This window comes from Macaca fascicularis, chromosome X, assembly GCF_037993035.2.
Source record: "Macaca fascicularis isolate 582-1 chromosome X, T2T-MFA8v1.1".
NCBI classification, from domain to species: Eukaryota; Metazoa; Chordata; class Mammalia; order Primates; family Cercopithecidae; genus Macaca; species Macaca fascicularis.
In genome coordinates, this window is record NC_088395.1 from 47,847,865 (window position 1) to 47,859,878 (window position 12,014).

Below are 12,014 nucleotides of genomic sequence, written 5' to 3' on the forward strand. Positions count from 1 at the left end.
AGGGAGTAGAACATAAGTAGGTGTATCAGCTCAGGAGACGGACTTTCTAAAATCCATATGGTAAAAACACACATGCTAGTAAAGGAGGAGAAATGAGAGAGGCTAGCCCTGTCCAACTTTAGATTCTACTACAACCCCCCTATAATTAAAGTAGTGGGATACGGACACAGGAATGGACAGATAAACCAGTAGAATCGAAATAAAAATTCCAGGCATAGACCCAAGTATATCTAGAAATTATAGTACTGTGTATGAGAAAAGAGTTCAAGACACTGGGGCAGGCCAGGCACGGTGGCTCACACCTGTAATCCCAGCACTTTGGGACGCTGAGGAGGGCGGATCACTTGAGGCCAGGAGTTTGAGACCAGCCTGGCCAACGTAGCAAAACCCCTTCTTTATTTTTTTAAATTTAATTTAAAAAAAGACACTGGGGCAAAGATGTAATTTTAAATAACTGGATAGCCATTTAGAAAAAAGGATTAAATTGGATCTATACCTCACACCATACATGAGAATTGTAAGAGCCCAATAATAGACCCCAGATAGATCCTAACCTTTGTCTTAAACTAAAACTGAAAAGTGTGTGGTCGGGGAAGGAGTGGGACTTAGAAGATAAAACAGCCTCTGATTTCTTTCAGCTGGGAACTGGCCTTCTCCTGACAGCTAGGCTTTGATGTTCTGCTGTTGAACATAAACAATTTCCCAGTACAAGACATAAAAACAGGACCACCCTGTCAGCATGGTGGACCACAGACAAAACAAAAAAGAACTCCAGATGTGCTAACTCTAAGTCTCTCGTTTCTCTACAACTTAGGAAGTATCTGGCACAATGTTACCTTTTGCTCAGCAAGTCACTGATTAAATCAGGGGCTCCCTGCTGTGGAGCAGTCTGAATAAAGCATTTCTTATGCTTTTCAGCTCAGTCTCAGATTTGAAAGTTTTTAGCTAGAATAAGCTGTAAATGGATGAGAGATCTAAATGTAAAAATAATGAAATCATACACGTACTAGAAGATAATATACGTGAATTCCTTTCTAACAGTTGTGCAGAAAGGCCTTCTAAATGACCCAAGTCCAGATACCTCATAGATTCAATGTGAGAAAAAAACTGAATTAGTACACATAAAGTACTTGGAAGTGGAGTTAGTAAGTGCTCCATGAGTAGTGCACCTCATCCTTCATGCCAGAATTTTTGTTTTGTTTGTTTGTTTTTTGAGACAGGGTCTTACTCTGTCACCCAGGCTGGAGTCCAGTGACATGATCATGATTTACTGTGGTCTCGACCTCCAGGGCTCAAGCAATCTTCTTGCCTCAGTCTCCTGAGGAGCTGGGACCACAGGTGCGTACCGGCACACCCAGCTAATTTATTTTTATTTTTATTTTTTGTAGAAATGGGGGCTCACTATGTTGCCCAGGCTGATATCGAACTCCTGGGCTTAAGTGATCCTCCTGCGTTGGCCTCATAAAGTGTGAGAATTACAGGTGTGAGCCACCATGCCTCGCCCGTTTTGTTTATTTTTGTTTTCTTGTGTTGTCATTTTTGAGTGCTGATTCATTTCCAGTATCTGCAAGAGCAGAATCCAAAGAAAAATAGAGACTAAGAAAACATCAGTTGTCCATATTAGATATTAATGATAATTGCTTCTATTTTCCTGTGGAGGTTGGGGTGCGTTCTGATGGCTATTAAGAGAGGCTTTTAGAACCCTGCCTCCACTTGCCACCAATACAGTTGGAGTGGGCTGTGCTGTCGTAATATCTTCTCCTCCTTTTCCCCAGTATTCTCATCCCAGAACAGCATGTAGCATCCTGACAATTCCCCCAGTGTTATCTCCTAGGCTCTCATTCCTGGCTCTTTCCCATCCTCTTCTTAGCAAATGGTCCTTTGACACCATGCTATGCACTGAGGGGCACCTCTGCTTCTCTAAATATTGCAGTAAGCTCTAGGCACCAGCTCCAAAGACACTTCCCTCCAGAAAACCTGTCCAGAGGAGGACCCTACCCTCGCTGCCTGCTGCTCTGGTATAAGTTCACAACTGTGCCCTGTGAAGCAGGAGGGGCCTTTGTCTTCTGTATGGAATGGACACCTTCCCCAGATAAGGATGCCCACAGTGAAGGGCCAAGTGGGCACAAGCCATATTCCCTTCCCCACAGCACTGCAGACACCTTTTCATTTCTATTGCAGTAGTGAAAGCTGTCAAAACAATACTAAGTGATGGTGATTGTGGAGCCTATCTTGTTGGTTTCTTCGGTGGAGATGTCTTCAGTATTTTTCAATTCAGTGTTATGTTTCTTGATGACTTTTAGTAAATGATCTCTATTGTATTTAAGGTTTTAATATTCCTGTTTTTGTTTGAATTTTGATTGAGAATGACTGCCAGTTTGTGCCCAATGTCTACTGTATATCCATTGATATAATCATGTGTTCCCCTAGGGATCATGTATACTTGCTGTGGTACTATAGCGTCCTTTCTCCTCGGGACCAACCTCCTCTTCAATTAATGTGCTCTGGGTCTCAAAGTGGCTCAGGTCTGGAAACTCGCCTCTGTTGCATTGCAGTCCTCTCATCCTCAAAGCAATCAGTTAGCAAAAGTCTGTAACAGCTTTTCCTATTGCTAGCCCTGGCCTAGAAAGGAGAGACACTGCTGAACTTAGTGATGTCGGTGTCCCTCTCACCTGAAAATTCTTAATGGCCTTTGTAAATAGGACTTCTCATGGAGAGGAATTATCCAGTTTCTGATAGTGTATCCAGCAGATCCACTTTCCTGAGACTTTACATCCCTTCTTCCACTAACTGCCATGGCAAATCTGGCATTTCAACATCACTTAGCACAGACTATTGCTTTCCCCATATTGCTAGGAACCATCTCAGTGGTGAATTACATGATTTCCTGAAGTCCTTGCCAAGATGTTAAATCCCGTGTTTCTCTTTTACCCATTCTTGTGTTCTTCCCATCCACCACCTCTTGATCCAATGCCCTCAGAATCCCTCTTGGTCAAGCACCCTCAAAATTTTGCCCCATATGTACTCCTCCAGCTTTTGTTGATACATGCAGCCCAGGCCTTGCATCGCCTTTGCAGTATAGTCTCTTTCCTACCTTTTTATGCCCAGCACATATCTGGCTGGGTTATGTTGTAGCTTAACCTTATTTATAGGTATAGTGGAAAAGAGGGGAAGTGAGGGTAGATCCTGATGGGGGCACAGTGGAGGGGCTGCACTGTAGTTCAGCATAGGGGTGTGACAGTCCTTAACAGGGAGGGATGAGCCACTTCTGCAGGCTTACAGTGTTCAGAGATGTGGTAGCCAGCATCCAAGATGGACCCTAAAAACCCTTGCCTTCTGGTATTCATGCCCTAGTATAGTCCATTCTCACACTGGTTAAGGACTTGGTCCTGTATGACCAATTCAGTACACTGGAAGCGATGCATGTGACTTGAGTCTACCTCATAGAAACCACTGCAGCTGTTTCCTTGACCTCTCAGATCACTCACTCTGGGGGAAGCCAGCTGCCACGCTGTGAGAACAGCCCTGTGGAGAGAGCCTTGTGGGGAAGAACTGAGGCTCCTGGCCAAGAAACAGCCAGTATGAAATTGCTAGCCATGTGAGTGAGCTAACTTGGAAGTGGACACTCCAGGACCAGATGGCCTTACAGATGACTTTAGCCTCAGCCAATATCTAATGCAACCACAAGAGAAACCCTAAGCAAGAACTGCCGACGCAAGTCCTTGGATTTCTGACCCACAGAATCTGTAGGCATAATAAATGGTTGTTTTACATAACTAAGTTTTGGAGAAATCTGCAACATAGCCATAATAACTGGAATAAAAGGAATCTGGATATTCAGGATTTTGGAGGTTATCAACCCAGATGTACGCTGTGTCAAGGTTGCTTTCTTTCCCAGTCAGAGCCCTGACCTCGGCATAGAAGATTTGCCTTAGTTGGGAGTTTAGCTTTCTTTGTACTCTACTGCTCTGACCAAGTCCTGAGGCTTGTCCTTAGTGTCCTTTGCCCTTCCACTTCAGGACATGAAAGCTTCTTCATATGCTGCTGCCAAGGAAGCCCCTTGAGGCTTTTACACTTTGTTTCATTGCCTGTGAGCCGCTCTCTGCCTTTTATTCTTGTTTTCTACATTGTCAATTGAACTCAGCAAAGGCACCAAAAACGTATAGCCTGATTGTTACTATTTCCCCCATGTGCATCTCCCTCCACCAGTAGCCAGCCCAGTTCACCACCTGTGAGAGTTTTAACAATTGAATTGTCCGCCAGGGCCGCCACGGGAGAGCAGTAGCCATGGCTCTACGCTACCCTATGGCCGTGGGCCTCAACAAGGGCCACAAGGTGACCAAGAACGTGAGCAAGCCCAGGCACAGCCGCCGCCGCGGGCGTCTGACGAAACACACCAAGTTCGTGCGGGACATGATTCGGGAGGTGTGTGGCTTTGCCCCGTACGAGCGGCGCGCCATGGAGTTACTGAAGGTCTCCAAGGACAAACGGGCCCTCAAGTTTATCAAGAAAAGGGTGGGGACGCACATCCGCGCCAAGAGGAAGCGGGAGGAGCTGAGCAACGTATTGGCCGCTATGAGGAAAGCTGCTGCCAAGAAAGACTGAGCCGCCTCCCCCGGCTTCTCCGTGAAATAAAGAACAGCTTGACCGAAGCCCTGGCTCTGCTGCTGTCCGTGGGGGGGGGGGGGGGGGGTTGTCCGCCGTCCCCTCTGGTGCCCGCCCTGAGCCACACCCTCTGTGGGTGCTGCCTGGCCGCGAATCAAAAGCCCTGGCCCACCCACCCTTCCTGGGGCAGATGAGGCTGCCGCCGTACTGGAAATGACTTTAATCATTAAATAGTTTCTGTGCCAGAAAAAAAAAAAAAAAAAAAAAAAAAAAAAAAAACAATTGAATTGTTTATTCCAGGAGCTGTTTGTACTCCACCTGCTACTAATAATGATGACTTCTTTCTTAGATGGGCAGTGGGTGATGTAGTTCCAAAACTCCATTTCATCCACAGCTTGCTTTCTCAGAGCACTTCTGATACTAATTGTTATGTATTGGGCTCCCTAGGAAGCAGACTCTGAGAAAGGGTTTAGCGTACAGGATGTTTATCAGGCAGGGCCCTTGGGAGAAACACCTGTGGGAAAGAGTGGAAGGAAGCTGGAGTGAACAGAAGCTGAGCTGTGCTGCAGACTAAATGACAGCCTTAGCCAATCCCGCAGGGAGCTTTGGAGCTAGAATGGCTGTTTGCTGTGCTGATCTTTTATTCCCTAGACTTGATCAGACATTGGATAGGGACTGCCCCAGGAAAGGGCATGATCTTGGGCATGGTAGCTCCATGCATCTCAGGCAATTCCTGAAGGGATTTACAGTCCTGAATACTGTCAGCTGATAACTGGGAAACCATCTTTCCTTGGAGATCTGGGTGGTATGTCACAGTGACCATGGGAGTTGTTCAACAGACATTGGGCTGAAAGCAAATGGGGTATCTTGATGTTACAGGAATCCCTGCTTACTGGGCCTCTGGTTTAATAAAATATGACCAGAGTGAGTCCATTTTGGAGTAACTAGGCACTCACAAGGCACCTGTAGGGTTAATACTTATGATCTGAAAATAGCCACATTCTAAGTTGACCATCAATTATAAATACAGAATATTTACAGAGCATCTCCCACCAAGCCTGCAGAATGTCCAGATGTCCTAAGCATGCAGCCCACTTTTCTTAAAGATAACATTAATGAGCCAGCTTAGGTTGAAGGATTAATGGTCATTAATAACACCAATTGCTCCTACCCGTAGTGAACACATCTGCACTTTCCAAGTTTAATTCTAGCTCCTTATAGTTTCTTATAAGTAGGGACACTATCAAAGGACAGTGCTTCCCTCCTCTTGCTTTCTGAGGACACTCTACTCTGTAACAGAATAGTTCCTACTAAACTTGCTTCTTTCACTGTTCTCTGTGAATTGTCTCTAATTCTTTCCCGTGCAAGATCCAAGAACCTGCTATTGAAATCTGGATCGGGACCCTCTTTTCTAATAACAGTGAGACCCAGTTAAAGGACCTCATGAGGTTTTCCACAAACACCGTGATGAAGGAAAATAGGAAGTTCAGCAAATAGCGTGCTGAAGGAAATAGCGGGAGAGCAGACTGCTGGGAGAAAATGGGGGAAACAATAGGTGCTGTTCAGGGGACAATAGGGATCTGAGGACACTATACGATCTCCCAACGCCCTCTGCGCCCTTTCAATTTTCCCCCAACATAACTCCTGAAACACTTTGGTTTCATTGCCTGTTAACAACTCTCTGCCCTTTATTATCATTTTCTAGGTTGTCAATTGCGCTCAGCAGATGTACCCAATACTTTTAGCCTTATTGTTACTAGCCTTATTGTTACAGAACAATAGTGTGATGGGGGCTAATGATGAACTCATTGACACAGGAATTTTCTCTCAGCCCCTTTGCCAGACTCACAGCAAGGGCACCCTCTCTACTCAGTCCGTGCCACTCAACCCCTTGTGGGAGGGAGCACATGAGCAAGTGAGTGTGGGATAAGCTGTTTTAGTTCTGCTGTCCACAGCCAGCTGAACAGCGGCGTGTTAGCAGCTCAGTTGGCTCCTGGCCCCGTCGTGTAGGGTGGCTGCCCTCTGCTGGCGAGGGCAAAGGGCTAGTGCAACAACCTTTATGGGTACCTGCACTAGGTGGGTCCTGAGCTCTTGTTTAGCATCCAAGAAGAATGAGGATGTGCTATCAAAGAGTGAGCAAGGCGGAGGGTTTTATTGAGGGATGAGTGATGAAACAGCTTTCTGTGGAGAGGGGACGCGTGGGTGGTCCCCCTACCTGAAGGTAGGAAAGTCCCCAACCCCCCATCCTCTGCTACAATGTGTCTGAGTCTGGGGCTTTCATGGGCTCAGAATAGGGGAGGGGCAAGCAAACAAGAACAGAAGTTTTCACTCTGGTCTGAGGTTTTACCTGGGACTGTCCTCAGCTTGAAGGTGGGGTTTCACCAGGGACCCACCCCTATCTTCCTAGGCGTTTGGCTGCCTCGTCACTGTCATCATTAGCCTCCATCACACTATTATTCTGTGACTCCCTACTGGACCCCAGCACAGTATCTGTGAATCACCAACAACACCCAGGGCAACGTCTACTGACTCGATCAGCATCCCCTAGAACAGCATTTTCTACTCTACCTGGCCCTGATCAGTGTCTTCTGACATCCAAATAGCCTGAATCACAGTGTCCAATGACTTAACTAGGCCACAGCTCAGTCACAGCTGTTCCACTTTGAGTTTTAATCTTCTTTTTCAGCAGGCACTCTCTTTGTAACCCAGGGTCCCTGGGTTTTGGAGTATGTAACTGAACTCAGGCCTAGGCCACTAGTTATTTGAAAGCCAAACGCTCAAAAGACAAGCTTTGGTAAAAGGAAAGTTAGCTTTACTTGAGAGAGCCAGCAACCTAGGGGAGGCAGTGAACTAGCATTCAAAGACCACCTCACCGAGTTGTGTCTCTGGATCAGGGAGGTTTAAGGGAAATTAGGGGAAATGATGATGAAAACGTTTGCACATGTGCAGTCTCGGGTGGGCAGTTAATCATTGCTTTCTCGGTCAATGTTTTGTGGCCTCTGCAGGTGCTATCAGCGTATATTCTTATCAGGCTGGTCAGCCTGTCCCAGAGTTGTTGGTCAGCGTCTTTACTTTTATCTCTGTTGAAGGTCATGTTTCCTGAGGCTGTTTTTCCTGAATAATCCACAGACTCAAGCAAAGTAATAATTATATTCAAACAAATAAACTTTTGTCTAACATGGAGTCAGAACTGTGAAAAAGTATCCATTTTTAACTGTTGCACTTTGGGTTCTTATTTCAGAAAGTTCCAGGAAGAGGATCAGCTCCAGCAAAACAAACAAACAAACAAAAACAGTTGGATCCAGAGATGCCTGAGTTAGAGATGACTTTGGCAACTCTCCTCTTTGGCATACTTAAAACACTGCTCAGGGAGGAGCTTATTTGCCACCTTCTATGTGGAAGCATGTTCATGACTGCACCTGTGCTGCCCTTACTCCACCTCTACATACAATGACTCAGCTAACCAGCCCCGCCAAAGCCCTTGTTTTCATCTTCGTGTCAGGAGGTGCTGCTTTGAGGAATTATCCCCAGTGTCCTCCCTGTTGCAAGTAATAAAATCCTCTTGTTAAATCCTCTTTGGTTGTGGTCATTGGACTGTCACTGCTAAGCAGTCAAACCCACTCGTATGAGTAACACCTTGTTGAGATGTAGCACAAGGATAAGTTGGGTATGTACTCTTAGCCTCCCGCCGGTTCCTGCTTTCACCACCCTGGCAAAGAGATGTGCCAATGCACAGAAATACAACTTCACCTTGACTCTGGGGACATCTGCACCACCTCATTGAGTATATGTCAACGTATAAGGTCATCTCCACTGAGCCTTGCTGATGCGAGGGAAAGGAAAAGCAGGGTCTGACACACTGCCTGTTGCTGCAGGGTGGGAGCAGAAGCTAAGCTCTGCTGATGGCAAGGATGGAGGAAAACAGGGTGTCCTCTAGCTGTTTCCCAACACTTCATTCTGCCTCATTGATGCCATGTGTGGCTTGATTCTCAGGTTCTAACTGGGATCCACTGACACCCAAGTGGTGGCCTTGTTCAGTCTCATTCCTTCTAGATGGGCCCCACTGACCCAAGGGGTGGGAGGCAAGTGGAGTTCTGACTGGCCCTGACTTTTGCTGCATTGTTCAGTCTTTTTGATACCAGGTAGAGAGGAGGCCCAGCTCACCCTGGACCTCCCTGATACTACCATTGTGGAAGAATTGGAGGACTGCCTGCTTTTTCCAGGCAGGGGAATGTATGTAAGATCAGATCTGCACCCCACCTTGGTGACACTAACCTGGCAGGAGAGTCAGAGTGCCACATGCCTCCATTGGGCACAGGATGAAATACTAACTCCCTGCTCTGTCCCATTGACACTACCCCAGCAGGGGATGAGAGCGCTGCCCTGTGCTTTCTGCAAGGTGGTGGGGTGGGGATCAGGTCCCCACTCATCTCGCTGAAATGGGTGGGGTCAGGTTTTTCTATTGGTGTTTGGCTGGAATAGGATGGGTACTGCCAAAAAAGTTTTTCTGTTTTTCCTTTTTCACTCCTTGTATAGTAGCCACATAAATCTGTTTTCTGTTTAGGTTTGTTCTCTCACCTGTCTGTATTCCTTTGCCTCTGGACTTGCTTGAATTTTTCTGACCATGTTATGATCTCATTAAGGCCTCAACCCAAATAGCTGCTCTTGCCGGCAATGGCAACATCAGGGCCAGAACTTTTTTTTCTTTTTTCTTTTTTTTTAGACAGGTCTCACTCTGTCACCCAGGCTGGAGTGCAGTGGCACAATCACAGCTCACTGCAGCCTCAATCTCCTGGGCACAAGCGATCCTCCCACCTCAGTCTCTCAAGTATCTGGGACTACAGGTATGCACCATCATGCCCAGTTAATATTTTTATTTTTATTTTTTGTAGAGAAGAGGTCTCACTATGTTGCCCAGGTTGGTCTTGAACTCCTGGGCTCAAGTGATCCTCCTGCCAGGCCTCTCAAAGTGCTGGGATTATAGGCCTGAGTCCAACAAAGACTCTTTTCTAATTTGTCACAGGAATTGAACTACTTCACTGCATAACATGTGTTCAGTTTTGGTTTGGCTGCCTGACACTGGGGTTTGGTGGTGCCATTTAAAATACCACCAGACCCCATACAGGGCTTGCATTGTCTCTTCTACCATAGGGTTATGTACTCATTCAGTCATAGTTAGACTCCTGATTAGATGATGGCTTCTGCTACCAAAATCCACATCTCTACACAGTAGAGTGACAGTGAAATATCCCTGCTGAGGACTGGACTGGGATTCTTTTTTTAAAGAAGCTATCTCTTTAAGCACAAAGACAAAGTCACTGCACAACCCCCAAAAAACGAAATATCCCCCTTTTCTTGGCTAAAACGAATGACTCCTGCTTCTTTATCAATTTCAGCCTTATCTTCCCTCTATCTAGTTTGCCTTCTCTATAGATAAGATTTGTTGAGCTACTCAGTCATAGAATTGTTCTACTTTCTGACAACTCCCAATTAGAGCTGGTCTCCACCTCCTTGAACCCTCCAGAAAATTGCCCAACCAAAGCTCAAGTCCTATAATATGTCCTTTTAATATCCTCTTGTTGAGATGCTCCATGGTTCCCCATGATGTGCACCCTCCCCTGCTACAATGAGTAATAACCCAACTTACTCAAGTAAAGCTGTGTTCTTGGTGATCTTTGACTGGAGGGCATTGATATCTTGTAACTCTTTGGTTAAAAATTCTTGCTTTTCCGAATTTTCCATTGGTTTTCTCATCTGGGATTTAATCATGGGATTGCAAGAAGCAAAGTAGGTAGTCTGGCATATTCCCCTCAAGAAACTTGGAAAGTCAAACTACATGGATGAGAAACAATAGGTTGGACCAGTGAGAAACAGCTGGTTGTGCCTATAAGATGGGAAGATTCTCAGAGTTGTATTGAGCCTGCGGGAGGGAAGACTTGTTGTAAATTACTTCAGAATTAATTGGTCTCTGTCAAGAGGTAGATATGAGGGGGAAATGGGCTTGGTGCTCGGCAATGTGTACCTCCCTCTTATCCTTAGGAACACTATGAACAACAAAGACAGGTAAGGTAGATTATTCTCTGAGGCTGAGTCATTTGCAAACTAATCTGCTATGCCCTTCACTGGAAAAGGGGCTGCAGGTGAGCCACCACTCTTTCCTCTATAGCATCTACTTTCTCTTCATCAATCTGAACTCACTTCTTAACTTGTCCTGAAATAGCCCATATCCCTGACATTTTATTAATTCTCTCTCCTGGACTTGACTCCAGAAAGTACCTAAGAGGGTAAATACTATGTAAGACACTGTGAGTAGAACTTCAGACTCTCCACCTCCACTTCTTCTTCCCAGTATACCCATTTAACTAACTGCCCTGGGAACACTGTTAATAAATCTCTGTCCCATCATAGGGACTTCCTGTACTGTACCAATAAGGCCCCTGGTTAGGGGGCACATTCTTTCCCTTTCAGGCAATCCCAGAAAGCTTTTACCCTTACCCCGGTCATCCCATCTCTTCCATGTAGCAAGCCATGCTGCAAGATCAATTGGAAATTCTGTATCAAAGTGTGGCAAGACATTAACATGATTTGAAAACGTTCTGTAATATGTGGTTTATTCAACAGAAAATTATGGAAAAACATTGACAAGGATCAGAATTCCAGTGATACTGAGTGAGGATCTCCATGAAGAGCTGCTCTTATCTTCAAATTAACTTCCCTAAATTAATTAATTAATACATTATTTATTTATTTATTTCCCCAAGCGTCCATAAATTAATTTCCCTAAGTGCTCCAAGCAGAAGTTTCATGGGAGGAGAACATTTCTTAAAGCCCTGGCTAGGTTTTTATCACCTAACAAGTGCATGTATACTTGTGTTAGTCCATTTGCATTGCTATAAAGGAATACCTCAGGCTGGGTAATTTATAAAGGAAAGAGATTTAATTGGCTCACAGTTCTGCAGGCTGTACAGGAAGCATGGCGCCAGCATTTGCTCCTAGTGAGGGCCTCAGGAAGCTTCCAATTACAGCAGAAGGCAAAGGGGAAGCAAGCGCATCACATGATGAGAGCAGGAGCAGGAAAGGGGGAGGATGGAAATGCCATACTCTTTTACAACCAGGTCTCGCGTGAACTCAGAGTGAGAACTCACTCTACCAATGAGGAGAGCACCAAACTGTTCATGAGGAATCCACCTCTGTGACCCAAACTCCTCCCACCAGGTCCCACCTCCAATATTGGAGGTCACATTTCAACATGAGATTTGGAGGACACAAATATTCAAACCATATCAGTACTATTACAAATTCTGTCATATTGTCATGTGCATCTAACAATGATTCAGCTCTGATAAGCCACTACTGTAATACATATATGTTTGATTACTGTGCAGCTGTTCTGTACGATAGTTCTGGGA

At 45.5% G+C, this 12,014-nt stretch overlaps 1 protein-coding gene across 1 annotated transcript; it reads left to right on the top strand.

Annotated features, from left to right (window-relative positions):
* Positions 1 to 4,254: 4,254 nt before the first annotated feature.
* Positions 4,255 to 4,652, top strand: LOC123571860 (large ribosomal subunit protein eL36). Its single transcript, XM_045386634.2, has one exon. It carries the CDS (start codon positions 4,288 to 4,290, stop codon positions 4,603 to 4,605), a length of 318 nt encoding a protein of 105 aa, XP_045242569.1. The 5' UTR covers positions 4,255 to 4,287; the 3' UTR covers positions 4,606 to 4,652.
* The last annotated feature ends 7,362 nt before the right edge of the window (positions 4,653 to 12,014 follow it).